Source organism: Arachis hypogaea, chromosome 8 (assembly GCF_003086295.3).
Source record: "Arachis hypogaea cultivar Tifrunner chromosome 8, arahy.Tifrunner.gnm2.J5K5, whole genome shotgun sequence".
NCBI lineage: Eukaryota > Viridiplantae > Streptophyta > Magnoliopsida > Fabales > Fabaceae > Arachis > Arachis hypogaea.
In genome coordinates this window covers 30681291-30705017 of record NC_092043.1, presented here as the reverse complement: position 1 = coordinate 30705017, position 23727 = coordinate 30681291, and the positions used below count along the sequence as shown (strand labels likewise).

The 23727-nt window shown below is 33.4% G+C and overlaps 1 protein-coding gene across 4 annotated transcripts; it reads right to left on the bottom strand.

The window, feature by feature from the left end:
• Window positions 1–8163: 8163 nt before the first annotated feature.
• On the bottom strand, window positions 8164–15947 carry LOC112706921 (uncharacterized). Of its 4 annotated transcripts, none has more exons than XM_025758448.3 (17): window positions 15529–15947; window positions 12255–12402; window positions 12115–12165; window positions 11856–12031; window positions 11467–11538; window positions 11265–11376; window positions 10770–10854; window positions 10618–10669; window positions 10481–10542; window positions 10287–10402; window positions 10088–10203; window positions 9848–9916; window positions 9645–9702; window positions 9342–9415; window positions 8936–9023; window positions 8729–8808; window positions 8164–8567 (listed from the first exon to the last, which is right to left on the bottom strand). In XM_025758448.3, the coding sequence occupies exons 2-17, from the start codon at window positions 12379–12381 to the stop codon at window positions 8505–8507; spliced, it is 1401 nt and encodes a 466-aa protein (XP_025614233.1). In that variant the 5' UTR covers window positions 12382–12402; window positions 15529–15947; the 3' UTR covers window positions 8164–8504. The 4 variants fall into 4 exon arrangements, with proteins under 4 accessions (XP_025614233.1, XP_072057795.1, XP_072057794.1 ...); XM_072201694.1 differs by having other exon boundaries at window positions 8975–9023; XM_072201693.1 differs by lacking the exon at window positions 15529–15947 and having other exon boundaries at window positions 12255–12633.
• Between the last annotated feature and the right edge of the window lie 7780 nt (window positions 15948–23727).

Genomic DNA, 23727 nt, shown 5'->3' with positions numbered 1-23727 from the left:
CTCTGCCCAGATTATTTTTCAGATATCAAAGTACTCGATGAGCTGCTGCATAGTGAACATGAGTAGGAGTGGCCATGAATTGGCTAAGCTATTGGGTGGCGTAGGTGATATTCAGACGAGTTATGGTTAGGTAAATCAACCGTCCCACAAGACCCCGATAAATAAATGGATCAAACAAAGGAGGACTATCATCTTCATGAAGTCTAGTGGTATTATCCATATGAATAGCTGTGGGTTTTGCACTCAGAAGCCTAGAATCATTCTAAAGATCCAAGAAGTATTTGTTCTGTGATAGAGAGATCCCCCGAGAAGAATGAGCTACTTCAATACCTAAAAAATACTTCAATGTACCAAGGTTTTTAATTTTAAAATTAGAGTCCAAAAGTCTCTTTATTATTGTTATCTCAGAAGAAGAACTTCCAGTAATCATAATATCATCAATGTAAACCAGTATTATACAAATGTCAATGCCCATAATTTTGAAGAACAAACTATAATCATAAACCGTCTGCTGGTATCCATAAGAAACAAGAAGAAGGGAGAGTTTCTCGTATAATATATTTGTAGTAATTAATAAATAGGTTTAAAAAATAATAAAAGCGTATAAATATATAAATAATTAAAAAGTTATTGAAAAATATAAGTTTGGATTAATGTAAAAAGTAATAATTATAAAAAAAATTATTTTGACTTTTTCTATGACAACAGGAATAATTGAATAAATTTTTTAAACAATAAAAATTATTAAAATAATATTTTAAAACAAGATGAAAGACAAATTTTTAACAGATTACATGATTATATAGGTTAAAAAAGAGAATGTTTTAAAATTTACTTTTAGATAATAAATTGATAATTTTAGTTATATGAAATATCACATACCAAATTTAAAAATATCAAAATCTTAAAGTATGTATAGTTGAATGTTAATTCTTATATAATATAATTATTAATTTTGATCTATATACTATAATTTATATTTTGTTGATTTTTTATTATGTTATATTTTAATTTATTTTATATTTAATTTGTCCCCTTCTTATAAAATTTTTGGATCCGTCACTGACCGAGGAACACTGGAAAAAGGTTCTACCTGTGGAGGCTAGGGTAGAGATGCCTTGTTTAACCTATAGAAAAATGGCAACAAAATCTTGGTCTTTTGGTATATCCCATGACATATTCTTCTTCTTATATATTTATTTATTGTTTTAAATTTGTATTTCTTTTTCTCTTGATTTTATTATTATGTGATTTATAAATGGTTTCGTCACTCGTTTTCAAGTGACTGAAAATTCAAACCTCCCATGGATATATGAAGATATGAATGTTGACATCTGCGCAAGCTATTGTGATAAGTGCGTTATCACACTTTAATTTTATTTAGTAGTTTCTACGATTTATTATATTAAGAAATATGAAATAATGATAATACGAAGATTATTAAGTATAATTAGTAACACAAAGTTACACACGCGTTTCATTCTAAGTTACAAAATTTCGATGAGAAATATTAGAGAGTTAATATTAACTAGCACGTTATAAAAATATATTACTGTTTATATGGCTGTAATTGTTTACTCTTTAGTGTTAGGCTGGGTCTCTTGTGGCTAAGGAATCCACGCAGGCTAAGGGTGGTTTAGAGTTGACCAACAAGGTTTGGTTGACACTTGGCATAGGTACTTTCAAGAGAAACTTTCGAATGAGATGCTAATTAGTACTTAAGTTAAATTATCGTTAAGTTTAACAAACAAATAAAAACATTTTGATGATAATAAATATAGTATTATTTGAGTTGATAATTCAAGTGTGTTTTTGATGTGTTATTTAGTGATGTAGGCTCAAGTAAAAAATATCAGTATGCAGCCCAAACTAAAATCACAGCACAATGAACTAAACCACTAGTCTAGTCTATTGTCTTCAGGAAGAGAAGAAGCAAATAGATGATGGTGGAACTTTGGTGTCTTCAAGTAATACACAGAAGAAAAGGAGTTTTATTTTTTCATTTTAATACCAAAGAGGAAAAAAGAAAAAGCTAATCAAGGAAGCTATGTCAAATCAAGATCAAAAAAACAAGTTAAGCACAATTAAAAAAAAGTAATTTTTTTTATTAACATGTAAGTCAATTATTTGTTGTTTTTTTTTTCCTTTTCACCATCATTTCGAATGATAAGCAAAAAGTGGTGGCTATTTTTTTCTGCTGTGAATCAATGATTAAAATAATTTCTTCGAGCTAAAACATAAGATTAAGGACTTGAATGTGGCAAATTCATTGAAGAATCTAAGATTTATAAAACTACCGATACTCATCCTTCATAACATTACTTATTTATGAATTCAAATTCTTGATTTTTGGGGCTGATTAAAGAAAAAAAAGGTAAGATCTCAGTTGGTTCAAGATTTAAGGAGTTGACTTGTGAAGCAAACTTTAGCTGAGAAAACAAAGCTCATATAAATAGGAAAATAATCTTTATTTCTGTTCAAGGAGAGAGAACCAGAATTTGAGTTTTATTAAGAGCTTCCCTATAAGAGTTCAACATTTTGGATAGTGTTTTTACATTAAAAAATTATTTTGCCAAGATAGAGAGTTTCATCAGAAAATGCTAAATCTGGTTCATCTTATAGCGTCAACGCTATTAAACATCATCTCCTTCATGGTTTATCATTGAGTATTCTATTTTAATGTTGTATCTTTCTTTATTTATATTAAGTAGTAAATGGCATAAAAGAGAGGCATTTAAAAAAAAGCCATTAAGAGAAAAGAATGCGAGAGATACCTTTATTTCAGATCCCTTTGATTGTATTTCTGTTTTGTTTCTGATGTCTAAGTTGTATCCCTTATTAAGTTGGGTAATCACTTAGTGTGTTGAGAGTCTAGGAAGTTGTCTGGCCAAATCAAGTTTAGGTTGAAGCTTGATTTATCTCAGATAGGATTCGGCTGAATCCTAGGAAATTGGTGTATGTAATATTTGATATGATAGTGAAACTTTTACCACTGTTGTGGTGGAGACTAGATGTAGGTTGTATTGCACGAGACAACTGAACCAGGATACATGACTGTGTCATCTTCTTTCTCTATGTTCTGATTCTATTTTACACGATTTATGAGATAAAATAAAATTATCTCCTGCATAATTCATTTCGTAGACAAAACAGAAGTTAAGTTTTAATTTCTGGTGTTGGGCACAATTAATTAAGTTTAAAAGAAAGTCATAGATTCAACCCCCTTCTGTAGGCCATCAAGAACCTTCAATTGGTATAAAAAATTAGGTCTCAAGAATCAAACTTTACAACTTGGAGGAAAGGTCTAATGACTAACAACTTGGATGCTATGTAGTGGTCTACACTCTAACAGAGTGTCAATCAAACAACATGCTTCTTTTTTTTAATGGAAAGAACTATGCCTATTGGAAGGAAAAGATGCGGATCTTTGTTCAATCCATTAACTAGAACATATGGAAGATCATTGTAAATGGTCCTCAAGTTCCTACCAAGACAAGTGTTGAAAGAGTAGTGATTCCAAAAGAAAAAGACGAATGGAATATTGATGACAAGAAGAAGGTGGAGTTAAATGCAAAAGCCATTAACTTGATGTATCATGCTATCAACTTCGAGGAGTATTAGAAGGTATCTAGATGCAAGACGGCAAAGGAGATTTGGGATAAACTCCAAATCACAAATGAAGGTACCAAACAAGTCAAAGAAATAAGGATTGATATGCTGTGAAAAGAGTATAAAATATTTTTCATGAAGGATGAAGAAACCATTAATGAAATGTTTAAGAGATTCTCAATCATCATAAATAGCTTTGATGCTATGAGTATGACCCACACTGAACAAAGACTTATGAGAAAAGTCCTTAGAAGTCTATAAAAAAGAGTGGGAAACCAAAACTACTATGGTGGCCGAGAGCAACAACCTGAATCCTTCAACCTATGATGAGTTGAGAGGCAAACTTCTAACATATGAAACCATACATACTAAGCAAGACACAAAAAAAAGAGTGGCCCTAAAATCAAAAATTAAATTATTGGATGATGATTCCAATGATAGTGTTTCAGATGATGAATTTTTTTTCCTAGAAAATTGATAAGGCTAATGAGGAGTAAAGGCAAGTGTAAGAAATCAAGTTCAAATGAGCAAAAGAAGAATTTAAGTAAAGTCATATGTCATCATTGCAAAGAGGCAAGTTACTTCAAGACCAACTGTCAAAAGCTCATAAGTTATATATTTATTTAAAATATTAATATAAATAAATTATAATACATATAATTTAAAATAAATATATATTTAAATATATATTGTGTTTAAAAGAAAAAAACTAAAATAATTAAAATCTTAAAATTCTTAATAAATTTAGTTCAAGTTTAAAATTATAAGTTGCTAATAGATAGATATTAACCAAATGATTATAATTACAATACACATTATTATAAATAAAAATCATAGTCAAAGATTATAATTTAACATAATTATTTGTATTCGTATTTTTTGTGTTTATTTATTATTTTATTATAATTCAATTATTTTAATTGAACTACAGTTGAACTGATTGAACCACTAAATAAATCAGTAACTAGAACAATTCGCTGTCCGATTCGAATTTCAGAACTTTGCTTCTAACACTGTTTGGGTAACCTAATGGCACAAGGATTTTTTTATTTAAATTAAATAAATATAATATTTATGAAAATAAATAAACGTTGAAATAATTATAAAAATACATCCACAGTCACATCTCAGATACTGTGGTTTCTTGTCGAAAATGACCACATCTTGGATGCACAAACCTTGTTCTGTGATAGGGTTTCTGCGAGTCATATCTCGGATGTAACCGTGATATGAACATGAGCATATATCAAGTATTGTGCATCCGAGATATGCTCGTTTCGTGGTTGGGGTCAGTGCATCCGAGATAAACCCAGCTTCCTAATGCCCCCCCTCAGCATCCGAGATATAGTCAAGATTATAATTAGGGTCTCAACACCCAGGATATGTGTATTATGGTATAGATGTCTCTGCAGCCAAGATATGTTGTAGACCAAGTTTATTTATAGAGACCATTTCAATAGCTCTCCTCACAATTCACAAACCATTCTTCTCTTTCTCTTCTCTCCGTTTTGTTCTGACGGAGAATAACCAATTCTTCTTTGTGGTGGTTTATCCCAGTGGGATAGTCAGACACGCTGATGAAGGAGTGATTTTTGAGTCTGACAAGATTGTCATGTTGCGCACTTACTGGGTTGATAGTCTGGATGCGCTAAACACAATCTTGCTTAGCAATATGGGGGGAGTAGGAACAAAAGAGGTTGGGTAGGTTGCAAATAGATTTCTGAATGTGCTTTCGAACGGTGGATTTACCAACTGGTTATTTTGGATTGATGGGGATCAGCATGTGAGGGTAATGTTCAACGTACATGCACGGCTGATCCCACAACATGTGATGGAGTTGTATGCTGCGATCCGTAATGTAGTTGTTAGTGGTGGGCAGTCTCTTTCAACTCCTGAAGTTGTGCCGCTCAAGGCGGTACCGATCCACTATGCCCAGCCTTATGGTAGTGCAGACGAGGACAATAGTAAGGGCGATTTGGGTCCAGGTCATCAAGCAATACAGCGTCCGAAGATGAGTTTGTACCAGAGACTCCCAGCGGTGGTGTTGGTAGGTTTCTGCTGCCTCCCCCTTTGGTCATTCCTCGACGGTGAAGAACTATAGTATTCAACGGAATGCGAGGTACAGAGTTCTGGAGTCAGATAGGCTTAAATATCATTGTTGATGCAAGCAATTTACCAATGGTTGTCCATGGAGTCTTCGTGTGGCATTACGACAGAACTTGAATTACTCGTATATTTTACGTTATATTTTGGATGCATTAGACTCTATACGTTATATTTTGTAGGGAGGTACGTCGGTTCGGTGGATCACATACCTGTCTGGCACCTACCATGTCTCAGGGCATGCTCAGCTGAATAGTGGTTTGATTTGCAAGGTCATGTTACCTATGATAAAGACTGACCCATCGGTGTCTATCCTAGTGTTGCAAAGTGTTGTCCATCAGAGTTACCATTTCAATCCCTCGTATCGAAAGGTGTGGATGGCAAATCAGAAAGCAACTTCCAAGATCTATGGCAACTGGGAAGAGTCGTATAACAGGATTCCTGCGCTCTTACAAGCTTTGCAGGAGTGTCTCCCAGGTACGATTCACGAATGCATTGCTTGCCTTATTACTAACAATAAAAAAATGTTAAACTACCAACCTCAAAGTCCAATGCTCCAACTACGTGCTAAATATTATTCAATCTATTGATGTCTCCTTCGCGAAAATATTGTCGGGGGGTCATATGTTGTCAAGAAACTCGATTTTCCACGTCCAAAAGCTCACAAATCTGGAAAAAAAAATGGTTATAATCCACGTTCTTCCCGGATGTTGTGACTTATATACGCAATCGCGCATATCTCGAATGCACCGACCCTGACGGGCGAAAATTTGCCGATTAAGAATTTATAGTGAAAATAGCGTTGCAAGTACAGTTGTATCTGAGATATATGACCCGTAAAAACTCTATCACAAAATAGGGTCTGTGCATCTAAGATGTGGTCATTTTCAATAAAGACCCTCTATTCGAAATGAAATGTGACTGAGAATGTATTTTTGTAATTATTTCAACATTTATTTATTTTCGTAAATACTATATTTAATTTAAAGGAAAAACAACCATTTGTACCCATGAACTTTACGAATGCTGACAAAAGTACCCATTAAAGAAGGAAACTAATGTTGTATCCATCAAAGATGGATTCCGTACGACAAAAGTACCCAAATCCTAAATTTATATTGACTTTTTAATAAAATTACAGAATTACCCCTCACCATTATCTTCAACCCCTCCTCTCTTCTTTCTCAAACCTCAAACACTTTCATTGCCTAAAAACCCTAATCTCAATACCTAAAAATCCAAAATTACTATTTTTCTAACCCTAATCTCAATACCCCTTTCAGCAAATTTCAACCCTCTCTTTATTCTTTTCATCAATTTTACCACCTCCTTCACCAACACCATTATCACCGCCACTGTCACCAACCGTCAGCCTCATCTTCCTCCTTCTTCACTGTCACAGCCATAAACAACAACTTCACTCTAACATTTAATTTTACTTCTCATCATCACTTTTTCAATCTCAAATCCTATCAACACTCTATTACCGCCATTACCATCACCACCCTTTCTCCATCACTTTCAATACAATGTCAGAAGGAGAAGCACCTTTGGATGCTAAAAATTGAAACTTTGGCAAGATTGCTTTGGTGGGGTCGCATGTGAGTAACACAGGAATCTTGCACATGATGGTAGTGATTTGGGAGAATGAGAAAGTTCAACTTCGTTAATTATATAATAAATTTGTAATGTGTACTGTTGTAAATATAGTACCTTTTTCCATGGAGTCCATGAGCTTGAAGTGGACCTAGGAAGAGTTGAATCGCACCACAAGATCTTGCGCGCTGGATCTCAGTTCAGTCTCACTTCCGGAGCTTCTCCATCTAGCGTTGCATGGGAACGGATGGATTGCCTGGTTGCCTTGTTGTTGTCTTTGTCATTGTCAGCATGGAAAAATGGCGACAGTAGTGGTTAGTAGAGTAGTAGAGAATAGAAGGTAGTTAAGGTAATGACAATGAAGGTGTTTTGAGATTTGAAAAAGAAGAGAAGAGGGATTGAAGATAAAAGATGAGGGTAATTTTGAAATTTTATTAAAAAGTCAACATAAATTCAGAATTTGTGTACTTTTATTGTACGGAATCCATCTTTGATGGATACAACGTTAGTTTCCTACTTTAATGGGTATTTTTGTCAGCGTTCGTAAAGTTCATGGATACAAATGGTTGTTTTTCCTAATTTAAATAAAAAAATCCCAATTTTTAATATCTAAAATTTTTATAAATTTTTTTAACAGCTATTTTCTGTTGCAATTAGTGTGGTCTTTAATCCAACACTTCCCACATATAAATTAGGTTAAATGTCTATACAAAAATAATAATCCATATAGCATATGGCGCATTCTTCCAAAATCCTACATCATAAATCATTCATTCGAGTTTAAGATGATAGTAAAGCATGTCTAGGACCCATTTACAGGTGGGTCATATACTATGGTGAAAAAGAAACTAGTAGTTCATGTAAGCATCTGTGTTATAAGTTATAACTTGTAAATGGAACTAGTATCTCATGCACGCATCTATGTTATAACTTGTAATTGAGTTATGCATTACATTACATAGACCTGAAACCCAGAATCTCCCTTCCCTTTCATACGTCCTTATGATGAAGCATCCAAATACAATCCCATACTAACTCCTATCCGATGAAGCCTAAAATAATAATATTGAAATTCAACGACTATACATAATTTATCAATGCTCGTGTTATAGCTTACATGTTCTCAAGAATGACTTGACCCCCATTTAAATTCAAATGGGCTTCCAAAAGGAACATGGCCAATCATGGAAGTGAGACTACCAACTAAGGAGATTCTTCGACTGCTGTAGTTTCGCATTATAGGAGCTTTCCATTTCCTCCTGAATATTATTTCACAGTTAGCAATGCACAAGAAACAAAATGCAACTTGCGTTTCCTCTCTCATTTTTGCAGACATTCCAAAAGCATTTTAAAACGTGCCACATTGTTGTCAAGCTAGAAATAGGTAATACTTAATAGAGAATGAAGAGCTGATTCAAACCTTGCAAATTTTCAATAATGGCTGAAGGAAGGATGACCTAAAGAGCTTGATGGCATTTGCAAGTGAAGTTTTATTCCATTCTGCCATAAGTCAAGGTGACGAAAGCCATTAGTTGGGAAAATCTTGATTCTTGAACAAGATGTAAAAATAGAACAATAATTATATGCATGGAAAACTAATTATTGCCCTGACATGCAAAAATTCTACCAGAAAGAAACCTAAGTATTGTCAGAGTATCAAACAAACCTCCTTCAACATCAGACCTCAAGCCCTCCCTATTCAGCTCTTCCAAAAGCTGCAATTTTAAAATTTTCACAAATATTAAACATACATCATCCAAATGGAGTAATCAGTAATGTGAATAAGTTCAAGCATTTTTTTCAGTTCAACCACTTCCACATGGTAAATTGCATTAGTAAAGGGTGGGACCAGAAGAGACAACATTAAAGTGCAGCAATTCCCAAGTATTCAACTATTTATAGAATACTCCTCATATTTCAAGTTTGGCAAATAGTTGGCAAAATAAATCCAACCCTCCTTTCCAGAAGGATGAAGATAACCATTATAGTGTGCATATTTTAGTTAAGTAAGAAGATAGTCATTGTAGTTGTACCTGGATAAGGGTTGGCACCGTCGTGGGATCAAATTCTTCACAATTATTTGGGTTGATGGGGACACAAACACGGCCTACAAGGAAGAAATAGCCATGGCATATTATAAGCCCTAACTAACTAACACACTTATCCCTATTTTCATAGGGACGATGCACTATCTAACCCGAAACAAAGGAGGATAAATTTTCTCTTTTAATATTCTTATAGCAATTACAAATTAAAAACAAAAATATGACTTAAGAGTCAATAGACACTTAAATCAACAACTTGCTATCAAGAAAAAGTTGATATGGAAAATATACCTGTTTTTGGGTGCACACAGAAGGGTGCTTTGAGCAAATGGTTCATATGTTTAGAAACCTAAAATATAAATACGTCCAGCCAAATAAGTAAAGAAAATTGTGTTATGAGGACTGAGGAATAAATATGAATGCATAAGTTCGAAGCCAATATGAAAACCATCAACAAGAATACATGGGGAAAGAATGCCAAATATTAGACGAACCTCCATATCAAGCCTAGGATATGTATAGGTGAACACAATCTCTTCAACACACCTACGCACCCCTTGTGCCTATGGAAACGCAAAGGAAAACAACAACAACAATAAAAATATCAGTTAGTATCTAGTTTGTACAATGAAGCATCTAATTACTCAAGAAAGTCATAGCTGCACATATTTGATGCCATTAACCAATTGCTCCCAAAAAAACAGCATGCCTCAATACAAATGAGACTTCCATACCTTATGTTTTTGCAGTAACTGTTTAAGCTGCTCCCATCGAACAATATTGATGTCTTCTTTTGCACTAGAAGACCGCCTACTTTCTTGCCACTTTCCTCGAAGTTCAGAAGCAATAGCTGCAAATACAATTTACTCATTATATGCCAGATGATAGCAGGAAATCCACAAGCATCATCATACAGTGATAGGAGAAAAATACATTGATCAGGAATCATCTCTAGGATCTTTTCATATCTCTCCTCGCTAGAAAGTAAATTTTGACTTGTAAGCAGTTTTGTCTCAAAATATTCCTTGAGAACTTCAGTATATGATCTCCTACAGATATGAAATGTTATTCAGGACATTGAATTATGGATTTAGCTAGGAAGGTCAGTTATTCACTATCGAACTTACGCCAGAAAGGGATGCAGAACTTGACCCATCAAGGAAACCTTCTTATAGTTATTTTCATTTCCCTGGAAAGAATATAAATCAAAGATATACTTAATACATGACTCGTAAACTAGATTATTAGTACAAAACTATCATACCTTGTAGACACGAAAATAGTCCGCAACTGCTGCTCTCTGCTCATTAGTCAACCTGTAAGTGTAATGGTAACATTTGAAAATATGTTTATGGCCCTTAGTAGCCAAACCAAACCAAAAACAAGTTTTAACTATATAGTGTCTCATGGCCTCACCGTCTTGCCTTTCTATCACAGACCCAACAATGTACACCACGCCGACCACTATATACCCAGAGAATATGTCTAAACCCAAAGTCATCTGAAAGAATAAATCAACACAATAATTAAGCTTGAGTGCATCAGAAGACATTACTTCCAAATAACTATCTGACAGTAGGGGTGCACATCGGTCAGGCCAGGCCGAGTTTAGTTAGACCTGGAACCGGCCCTAATATAGCACTGGGTAACAAAAAAGCAAACCCAACAAAATATGCCTCGGGTCTGGGCCGGGTTTCAGGTCGAGCTGGGTCTTGAACACCCCTATCTGACAGCACAAAGAATGGTGCATAGACAATAGAGGGATATACAATAGTAGTATACACAAGTAAATGTTAGTAAAGGCCAAAGAGACAACTTTAGTCTCGCACTTTCATTTCAAACAATGTATAAATCACAAATTCTACGCTAGCTTTCAGTCTTTCACAGTATGTATAAAATGCACAAAATTACCTCTTAAGGAAGTATCTATTACTTTGACAGCTACAGTCATTAATGGCCAGCAATTGAGACAAACATCAGCACCTGAGCAGCAGTATCTAACATCATCATAATCTGACATATCCTACACATGATAATTAACCAACAAATGTTAAGAATCCCACAAAGAAGTAGAAAAACTCACAAGTACATTTTAATTTGAAGAGCTTCTTACTATATCAAAAATCAGCTCCCTCTCAACCGGAGTGAGAACATTATCTCCAGCATAAGCATTCCTATGTGCAGGCTGTAATACATTTAAAATAGACATCAGAATTCTTCCAAAAGTATCCTACATTACAGATTTTAGGTGGGGTATTTATGAGTTGGTGTGCTATATTTATTACTCCCCTATATGTTGCTTATTTCTCTGGTCACAACACCCAACAATTCACACAATCAGTAATATCATCTTTCTCTCTTTGTCTAGTTAGTAGTTACTCTATTATTTCCACTGAATAACCATGAATCTTAACACAGACTATTTAGTGAATTCAAAAATATATGCATCAATATCCTTCAGGATTAAGAGAGAATTAAAAGAAACAAGCTTTCATATCTTACGTTGAGGTTGTAGATGGGTCCAATATCTATCTTTAACGGGCACTTGTCTTTGATGGAGTTTTCAAGTTCGGTGGCACTATTGAAGGTATTGTAGCGCACAAATATATCGTTATCTAGGGTGTACGAGAATTCCCTTCGTCCCAAGTAAGATGAATCACAAGCAGGATGCTTCCCATCTACAAATACAAAAACAAAAATATAAAAAAGATTAAAAGAAAAGATTATGACAGTAGACTGGTAGAATGGAATTTAAGCTTACCGTTGCCGTATGACATCCATCTATATAAATCAGCATGAGGAAACAGCTTACCTGAGGTCCAAAATATCAATGAATAAGCATAATTATATAATTATTATGAAATTTTAGGAATAATGAAATAGGAAGAGAAATTAAGTTACTGTAATATATTTTCAGATAACTGGGGTTGAACTCATTAGGAAGGGCCGCGATTTGGCCTTGCTGAGGCAGTTTTGGTTCATCAATGAGCATGTCATCGCTTTCTTTATAAGCTCCTTGGCGAGTCATTTTGCGGCGGTTGTTGGGGATCTGAAATTGAAGTGTGGAGATGTAGAAGACTAAGCGAAAACAGCTTAGAGAGACAGCGGAAATAGCAGATTGGAGCAGATGGCAGGAACCAGGGGTATTTGTGATGCGAATTGGCTCGGTTTTGATAGGAAAAACCATCTGATCCTATTGTACCGAATTTAATTGGATTGGTTTGGTTTGGATTTTTTGGTTTTTAAAACTAGTTTAAAATCCTAACATGTCCAAATCATATTTGATGTACTAAAAACCTGTTTTTATGCTATTTTCAGCCAATAAAATGAAAAAAAAATACCAATATATGAGAAGTAACAACGTTAAATTTCATAAACTGCAATCATACAACACAATAACTAACAAAATTCAAAGTTCAACAAATAAAAAACATAGTTCTTGATTTAAACTCAAGTTCAGCAATGACAAAGCAAAAACAAAGGTTTTCATAGTTTCCATTTGAATTTTCCAACCACATTTTAATTATTCCATTCATTCACTTGAAGGTCTTGAAGTTACAACCAAGGTTGCGAGAACCGGACCGGTCATTGAACCGGTTAAGTAACTGGTTCAATGGTTCAATGGTTCAACCGGGGTTGAACCGTGGTTGAACTGGTTTAATTAAATATATAATAAAATTTATTAAAAAATTAACTCTCCCATATGTAAATTTCTGTTAGTCAATCAAGCACTCTCCAAAACATCCAAAACATGTATCCAACCTAAGAATCACAAGCATAATTCAACCAAATCATATGAAGCCATATAGTAAATTCAATACAGAGTTGTGGCAATGTTTTTATTTTGAATCAATAACAGCAAAACAACAATTCACCAAAACAAATACAACAGATTGAATTTAAAAATCAATCTCAGCCGAATTAATAAATTAAACAATTGAATTTATAACTCAATCTCAGCAGAATTAATTCAATTCGAACGGACTGACTTCAAATAAAAATTCAAAACATTAATATCTCAAAATTCAGCAGAATAATCAATACACATCATATGCATGATCAGAATAAATTTCAAATTTCAGAGGGATAGAGTCAGGGAGATAGAAACAGGGAGAGTTAGAGACTGAGACTTGAGACCTGAGAGGCTTGAAGGCTTGAAGCAGAGAAGAAGAGACTTGAGACCTGAGACCTGAGAGGGTTGAAGCAGAGACTAGAGACTTGAGACACGACGAAAGGTAGTCGCTTTGACTGCGAGACTCCACGCGAAGAAGAGAAGCAACGACAGTGAGACACAGTTTGGAGCATAGAAGCAGAAACGACGCCAGCGAGGAGGGGAGAAGCAGAAATGACGAGGGGAGAAGCGGCGACAACCCAGGGCGAGGAGCAGAGAAGCGGCAACGACCCACGGCAAGAGCAGCAAAGTGGCGACGACCCACGGCGACAGAGACAGCTCGGACAGAGAGAGCGACAGAGAGAGAAGGGAGAGAAGGGTCCCTTAGAAGTGGGATGGTGGGTGGTGGCTATTCTTCGAATTCAAAGAGAAGAGAGGATTGGGTGGGATTAGGGTTTTCTGCTGGTGTGTGAGAGAGACAGAGAAAGGGGTGGGGTGGGGTGATATCACTTATCAGCAAGGTTCAGAAAACCGGATCGGTCATCGAACCGCTCTAGTTATTGGTTCACTAGTTCATTGGTTCAACCGGTTCAACTATGGTTCAACCGGAAAAACCGTTTTATAATAAACACCTGATTCTATAAAAATTCAATGAATAAAGCAACTGGTTCTAAACACTCTTCTACTGCATTTTTTTACTTCAAAAGGGGATCATAAACAACTAGTTCTATGAATAAACAAACTACAATGATATGCAATGCCAAAAATAGGCCAATGATAAAATAATAAAGGGTTTCTCTCTTCAATTCTATGTTCAAGCTTGTAGCATACCAAAATCAACAGAATAATACCATTAAAATAGTCTTCCTTCTTAATTCTTATATACCTCAAAGAATTTCCTACAAAATGAAAATTGAACACAACACACAGCTTTAAAACAAAAACAAAACAACACTCAGAAATCAATCACCTCTTCTAAACACAGCCTTAAAACAAAACAGAACAACATTCAGAGTATGAGCATTAATCACAAAAAATTGATTTCTGAAACAACAAAAACAGCAGAACAACATTCAGAGTTTGAGCATTGATCACAAAATATTGATTTATGAAACAAAACAAAAACAGAAGAACAACATTCAGTGTTTGAGCATTGATAACAAAAAATTGATTTCTGAAACAAAACAAACACTGCAAAACCAACAGAACAGCATTTAGAGTTGAGCATTGATCACAAAAAATTAATTTCTGAAACAAAACAAACAATCAACAAAACAATGAAAACAGAAATTTTTTTCCTTCAGAAGAAGAAAACAATGAAAACATGAAGCATATAATAAATCAATGATAACCAATATCCAGCAAGAATCTCAAAGATAACAATAAATACACAACAACAAGTTAGCAAATAAACAAGAACAAGACCTAAATAGAAAATCCAACAAATTAAATCACAGAAACCTAACAATTTAGCAAATTAAAACAACAGCAGCCCAACAATTCAGCAAATTATCAACTTAACAAGTTCAAGAACAGAAAATCACAACAAAAATAAATAAATAAAAATAACAGAAGAACAACAGAACAACAACACCAGAACAATTAGCAAATTAACAAGTTCACACTAACAGTTAAAATTTACCAGAAGAACACTAATGCAAGTGGAATCATCATGCTAATATGTTTTCTACAAAGGTGCTATTTGTGCAGCTAAAATTTCCTAATTACTAAGATCCAATTATTCTAATTTCACGTGCAATCAACTTACTAAGTTTCTAAAAGCTAGAAATGATAAAACCAACCGGAAATATGGTTAAAGCATTTCATCAAACATGTTGAGTGCGGTAAACTTGAAACGAAATAAGAGAATTCAAAGCTTAGTATCAATGTGATAGAGAAGAGAACATAACTATTGTATACTTTAATTCAGTCTATGAAAAAAATCCAAACCACTGCCAAATCAAATAGTTACTTATTGTAATAGAAATAAGAAGATGCAGAGTTTGAAGCAGATTATTGGTGTTGTGTGAGTGTATTGTCTGGTGGTGGGTTTAGGGAACTCACGGCGGCAACAAAAGAGAGCAGTTCGACGGCTAGGTGGAGCGCGCGGGTTGGTTGCAGAGTTTGAAGCAGGGCAACATGGCTTCCAGACGAATGCGAACCCGAACGGTGAACGGCGAGTGAACGCGAACGGTGAACGCCGAGCAAACTTGAACGACGAAGAACGCGAACGAAGACGACGGACGCCGAGCTCGAGGAAGCAGCTGCGATCGGTGACAGCGAACGGGGGTTGAAGACTTGGAGCACGAGGGAAGCTAGATAGACGGACGGACGGACGGACGGCGGCAGTATGCCACTCCTTGCGGCGGCGTTGGTGTAGGCTTACAGTGCTAGGGTTTTTTGGCTGAGTTTATGTGAATGAAAGAAAGGAAGGGAGAAAGGGAGAAAGAAACGGAGCTGCAGAACCAAGAGCGAAAGTAAGCAAATTTGGCAAAAACGACGCCGTTTCTTTAAAACAGATCGGTTCCCTGTCCGGTTCAACCGGCTGGAAACCGACTGGTTCGACGGTTCTCCTCCGATTTTTAGAAAAACGGTTTTAGGGGGCAAATCGGACTGTGATTGCTGCCGATTCACAGTTATACTAATCGAACAGACCGGTCTGATCCGGTTTTCAGATCAGCTTCAATTTTTCTTTTCTTTTTTTCCCTCAGTGTCAAAACGACACCGTTTGGTGGATTTTGAAAAAACCGGTCCTTGCAAAAACCCAACTGGTTCAGTCGGTTCAACAGTTAACTATCGGTTTGACCGATTTTTCACCGTTTTTTCAGGACAATTTTGGAGATGGACCGGACCAGCTAGATGATCGGCTCCCAATTAACCCGGTTGAACCGGCCGGTCCGGTCCGGTTTTTAGAACATTGCGAGGCATCGAGAATAAAACTAGTTTTCCCGTCTAAAGAGGGGTTGTTCCAGCCGGGGATGCTTAATTGTTTTGAAAAAGGGGATAAACGACGTCGTTTAATGCCAAAACTCCAAACCCTAATTTTACTCCTCACTCGTCCCTCTCACACTCAACATCCCTCTTAGCCTCTAAAACACTCTCGTCTTCACTCGCACCACCCACAAGCCAATAACCACGCGAAGCAGCCAGCAACTCGGCTCAATCATTCCGTCGCCGGGTCTCGTCGTGGTTCGTGTGTCGCCACCTTCTTGGTCTCGTTATTGCCAGCTCAGTCAAGCAAAAGCAGAAGCAGCCAGCAACTCGCCTCTGGTTCAGACGTCATCGTCTTCTTGCTTCTTGGCCTCGCCGTCGCCGTGGTTAGTCGCCTTTCCCTATTCCCTCTTTTTCAATTTTCCCTTGTCCCTGTCAACTCTAGTTCACAGCTTCTTACCTTCTTCTTTAACTAATTAATTAATTTGCCATTTTGCTGTAATTTCTACATTATTATCAAATTGTAGAAATTTCCAGAAAAAATAGAACAATACTTAAATTACAAAAAAAATAGAAAAGAATGTACACATAACATAGGCAACATCACACAACAAATAAGCACAATATTAATCAATAAAAAAGGCAAGCAGCTTGAGAGAGACACATTGATCAAAATTCTATAGTTTAGCTAAATGGTGTATATATTGTCCATAAAGAATTCATTGTCAACCCTAGTCCATTGAATAACAAAATTTAACTAAAAAAAAAAGAAATAACAGCCAAAGAGATATCAACACTTAACTACTTGGTAGAAGCTAACACAATTAAAGCTAATGCTTAATCATCCCAAACAAAAGAAAAACAACTAATCAATCTTTTGATAAAATAATAATCACACCATCAATAGTACCATTCAACATACGCTAATGTTGAAGTAAAATAGAACAATTGAATTGAAACTCTAAAAGAGAAAGAATCACACAACCATTTATTAAAAATCCATGAAAAAAAAGTTAAGTTCCTTCTCCTTTCACTGAGGAAAACAAGTAAACAGTTTGTGTGCATATTCTGTTGCAGGGCCAACCGTAGAGAGCTCTCGACAATCGGGGAGACTTCGGGGAGGAATCAAGCGAGAGAACATAAGATGAGAAGACACCACATCCAACTCAAAACCTTAAGGTGTCAAGTAAATGGGTCTCTCATCTTATAAACTCCTCACTCTTCCATGCTTTCTTTGATGTGGGACTAACTTCAACACTCCTCACACTTGCAACACTAACAATCTCCCCCTCAAGTGTGAGCCTCCACATCAAGCATCAACTCCCCTCTAGCTCCTCCACCACCATGAGTATTTGTCCATCACACCGCCGCAAAACACCGCGGGACACGCCGCCCGAACCATCTTTGTCGAGAAGACTTTCGATGCTTCACCTTGAATACTCCTTAAAACCACCAGACCGATTAACCATCGGCTATGATACCACTTTGTTGGGCCAACCGTGGAGAGCTCTCGACAATCGGGGAGACTTCGGGGAGGAATCAAGCGAGAGAACATAAGATGAGAAGACACCACATCCAACTCAAAACCTTAAGGTGTCAAGTAAATGGGTCTCTCATCTTATAAACTCCTCACTCTTCCATGCTTTCTTTGATGTGGGATTAACTTCAACACTCCTCACACTTGCAACACTAACATATTCTATATCTGCGCCAAAATACATAAGATAATAGTTAATGCTATATCTAAAATTCACAAATACATTAATAACAATCAAGTATCAATTCTAAACATAATTAATAATGCAAAAATAAATAATAAACTAGTCACTATTACAAAATACTTTCTCAACTTAAATAAACAAGAGAGTAAAAGATAACACAATCCAAAAATCAAATCTAATGGGTGATCACAAAGTTGGTGTCTGTTTCTTCATGAGATAACACAATCCATAAACCAAGTCCAACTTAAAAACTAATATTTTTCTCCATAGTTGTACGTTCCTAGAACACCCAAGCATGGGTAGAGAAAAAATAAAGAGTATCAAAACAAAGTCTTACCAAAGACATCAGGAAACAAATCTCAAAGTCACTACATAAAACAAACTCACTAACTCACTGGATTTCCAACAAAGCAATGCTTATTTCAAAATTATCAAATTTCAAGTCATACCAGAACTAGAGGTATCCTCATTTACCTCTCCTGGTTTAAATTCCAAATTCTATATTTTCACAGAAATTCAAGTGTTGAACTCCAAGAGGCATGTTGCCTAACTTTCTTCTACAAGACTAACTAATATATTTTCACAAAAATTTTTGACATACAAACTAACTAAGACGACAATGATTATTTATTTCATTCTACAGGACTCCATCTGTTTTTCTAATTATGATATTAACAGACTAACAGTACTGTATAATTTTATTAGAAACATGATTTAAATTCAGTGATGATTTACAGCAAAATGGCAAATTAATTAATTAGTTAAAGAAGAAGGCAAGAAGCTATGAACTAGGATTGATAGGGACAAGAAAAAATTGAAAAAGAGGGAACAGGGAAAGGCAACTAACGACGGCGACTCGGCTACGAGACCGGCGAAAAGGCAGCGACGGCAAGGCCAAGAAGCAAGAATATAAATTTTAAATAAATATTATTTAGTATGAATATAAATTAATTTATTTTAAAATAATTGATAATATATTTTTTATATGTAAATAATAATATTTGATTTGTAATTTATTAATAATTAATTTATTAAATTTTTTTGTAAAATGAATAGTATGCGAAAATAGTAATTTTTTTTATTAGTTACAAAATTATTTATATTTTTTATTATGTAATTAATTTAGTTAATAATTTTTATTATTGTTCTTTTATAAAAAAATATCAGTTTATTATTGGTATTATTATGTTTATTATCCTAGATAATAACTTAAGTTATTTATTTTGCAAAAATAATATTAAGAGAAATGCTAGAAGATCATCAGAATTTATTATTTTGTGTCATCATTTTTAGCCATCAACCTAATTCTTTTAATTTAATAATCTAATAATATATTTTATCCCATACTTAGATTACACTTTTAAATATTGATGTCCAATTGATGGTTAAAAATAATAAATTCTAATGGCCCTCTAGTATTTTTCTAATATAAATAACATCTTATTTCTTAAATTTCTTAATATACCCATACGAAAAGAAAAAAATTATGCAATAGATCATATGTTATAAAAATTAGATAATTTGTACATAAATTAACTATATGATTATTACAAAATACTAAAAAATTATTTATCATGCATAATAGTCCTATATATATGTAATGTCATGTATGTATTAATATGATCTATTTTAATTATGTGAATGTAACTTATTATTATTTTTTATTACATTAATAAATAATAATTAAACCTAAAAAACAAGAAAGAGATAATTACACAAGTTTTCTAATTTGAATTAAAATAATTTCTCGTAACTGTATCCAACTTTTATATATACTAAATAATTATAATATTGAATAATATTGTATTTATTTAGCAATGACTCAAAATATTAATTTAAAATATAACTAGGTCCAATAATCATAATCATATTTACTTCAAGATTCGTATTTCGAAAAACTCAAAGTACTAATATCTTATATTTTTACTTTCTTATATTTAGACTATCATAAATATTAATTTTTTCGACGACAATTCATTAAAAACAATGAACATATAAACATAATTAAGCCATTCTAAAAATATGTAACAATTTTTATTGTATATATATGTATATTAAAATAAAAAATAATTATTCATAAATAAATAAAAATTACTATCAAAAGTTGAATATGCAAATAAAAATAATAAATTATAACCTTTAAAAACTATTTCTAAAATTTTACACAAATAGTAAAGTCATATATTTATATGATGATGTCACTAACCACTAATATGAATTATACAATACAAGTAAGGTGAATTCTATGGTGTAGAATAAAAATTCTTTCTACACCTATAGATGTCAGGTGTCAATTTTTCCAAATAGCCATGAAGCCATGTTATAATTATGATGCACTGTTGAGCGTTAGAAATAACATGATGATAGGAGAACAACTCCTGTGTTATTTTCAGAAGTAGTAGGTTCAGTTAAAAAGGATTACAAGATTATTATTATGAAAATCAATGATGATTAATTAATATGTGGCACGTTAATAAGATGGACTTAGTAGTGTTGTTTGTGGGTCTTAGTTTATGTCTCATGTGGGTCATTTGTAGTTTTTTTATAAGTAGGAATGAGTTGTTGTCAATTGGAGCTCACTTGCAATTAAATATCTATCATGGTTTATCATTTATTCAATTATTATCTATTGTAATAATTATTTTTAAAATATTTAAAATTTAAAATGATATCTCTTTAAAGTTAGAATATTTAAATTTAAATTTAATAAAATAAAAATAACAAACTAAAATTAAACTTTAACTAAATTAAAATTAAAATAATATTATCAAAATCATTTTTTCGTTTTAAGATTGGTATATATAATTTTTTCAATTCTAATTAACGAGAGCAATGAACACAATTATTTTTGGATAAATTTCAGATGTATTAAGAAATTATTTATTATGTAATTTTGTAATTTTAGATGTGTATAAAATTATTTATATTAAGAAAAATATAAACATGAATTTGTTTTGGATGTATACTAAAAATATTTTGTGTATTATCTTATTATTTTGAATGTGTTAAAAATTTATTTATGTTAAAAATAATATAAACACAAATTTAAATAAATTTTGGATATGTACTAAAAGTATTTTATGTATTATCATGTTATTTTAGATGTGTTATGAATATCTGTAAAATAATAAAAAAAAGCCTACCACAAAAATTAATCATGAAAAAAAGAAAAAAATAATGTTCAAGGAAAAAAATAAAATATAAAAATATATTTAGAGACTTACTGATCTTGAGAAAAAAAGATGTAAGGCGATTAGTTTGGTTATTTTCATTTTTATTTTTAACGAAAAGAAAAATAAAATGTAAAAATATATTTAATTAAATAAACTAATATTGTTTTCAATAAATATTTTAAATGATAAATTATGATAGATATTTAGTTGCAAGCAAGCTCCAATTGACAACAACTCATTTCTACTTATAAAAGAACTACAAATAGTCCACATCAGACATAAACTAAGGCCCACAAACAACACTACCAAGCCCATCTTATTATCGTGTCACACATTAATTAATCATCATTGATTTTCATAATAATAATCCTGTAATCTTTTTTAACTGAACCTACTACCTCTGAAAAGTGAAAACAACACAGAAATTGTTCCCTATCACCATGTTATTTCTGACACTTAATAGTGCATCATGATTATAGCATGGTTTCATGGCTATTTGAAAAAGTTAACACCTAACATCTATAGATATAGAAAAAAATTTTATTCTACACCATATAATTCACCTACAAGTAAATGCAAGAAAGTAGAAATAAAATCTCTAAACTCAATCAATATAAAAATTAGAATGAGAGTCTTGATTTTTTCTTTTCAAATGTTGTATTAAATAGAGGATAGAATGAAATCATATTTTTCACGATTACAAAGGTGCATGTTACCGACGACAGCCGTTATGACAGCGTGTCACGCGGTCGAGTTACCAACAACATAACGTCAGCAATCAGGGTATTTCGTCGTTACAATTAAAATTTTAACGATATTTTTCGGACATTAATTTTATCAACGGCTATATCATAGATTGATCCGTCCGTTGGTTATAATTCGGCTCAGGACTATAAATCGGAATCATACATGTTTTGCTTTCCTAACGAACTTATCATATACAATCATATAACTATGTGCCGCACAAGAATCTCTCCGCAAATCTCTCTAAACAAGCTCAGTAAAGAGCAGTTATCACATAATTAGACCCACTAACAGCTCTCCACAATATCAGTACTACAACAATTCTATAAATACGTCTACCTCCAATCTTAGGTACACAACACTATTCATTCTGAGTTATTTGATATTCATCTTATACTCTTACTAACTTGAGCGTTGGAGTCTCTTTGCAGGTCCCAACCTCCTCCGGTGTTTCTTGACGGCTGAAGTATAACTACGGAAGAAAGAGTTATATCTCGGCATTAGAAGGAGTTATACCTCGGCTCAACATAGATAATTGTTGGTAAAGTTTCGCACCACTTTGACGCCAATTAGTGCTCATTATTAACGTCTTGGTCATCAATAAATTATCTAATTTATTTTATATAATTAATTTTTTAATTTATTTTTAAAAAAATTTAGTATAACGTTAATGGTCGTTCGTAAATTTGTCAGTTGAAATTTTTTAATTTTGATGCTTGATCCTAGTCATCCATAATGACGTTTAATGAAATTAAACACACTAAACAATGTAAATAATAAATGGTAAAATATAACCTAAAAAGGAATCACTTAAATCCAAGAAAAACATGTGACGAAATATAATAAATTTATACTAACCGTTTAATAGACACTACTGTAATTGTTCAGTCGTTTTTCTATTAAATTTAAAAAATTATTTTTATATTTTTATTTTTAAAAATTAAAAATCTAATATTAATAATTAAAAAATAAATTATGAAAAAATAAAATGTCTTAAGTTATTTAATATGTAAATGTATAAAATAAATAAATTTAAATTTAAATTAAAAAAAGTAAGATTAAAAAAGAATTACATTGTGTAATAAAATTAAGATAAAAATTTTACTATAAAAAAAACGCTGAATACCGTCGGATTTATCGTCATTCTTGGGTTTACGGTACAAACATTGTCGAAAACTGCTTACTGTCGGATTTATTTTGTCCGACACTAATTAGCTACGAATTTTTCATCGGTTTTTTCAATGGATTTGGCGAGATTATGTTAATGGTTACCGTCAGATTTATCCAGAGTAATGTTAATTTTATAAACCCTAAATTTTTTTGGCACAATCAAGCCATAATTAGGAGACTCTTGTTAACAAAATTGTTAGCAGAAATTTAACATCGCCAGAAATTAAGAAATTATTTTTATTAAAAAATAAATGCTCTGAATGAAATAAAATGTCACAAATGTATAATACAATGAAGTAGGCGTTGTTGTCGCCAGTTCCCCCGAAGGGGCGCCTCTCTTGTGATCATGAAGACAGCTCGGTTCGTCGTGGAGGGAATTTCGTTCGTTCCCGGGAGGAAGCTACCGAGGCTTCCCCTCTCCGCTCGGCCCCGTGGCCTGGTTTTGTGGAACCCAGTATGACGTCCATTTGGGCGAGTCTCCACAGACGGCGTCAATGTACGGTAGGTCGGGTACCGGACAGTTT

Coding starts and splice junctions, on each gene's coding strand:
- LOC112706921 (XM_072201693.1), bottom strand. CDS start 12,540: ATGGTTTTTCCTATCAAAACCGAGCCAATTCGCATCACAAATACCCCT. Junction 10,403..10,480: donor GTTCTGCATCCCTTTCTGGC/GTAAGTTCGATA, acceptor TCATATCTGTAG/GAGATCATATACTGAAGTTC. Junction 9,416..9,644: donor CTGTGTGCACCCAAAAACAG/GTATATTTTCCA, acceptor TCTTCCTTGTAG/GCCGTGTTTGTGTCCCCATC.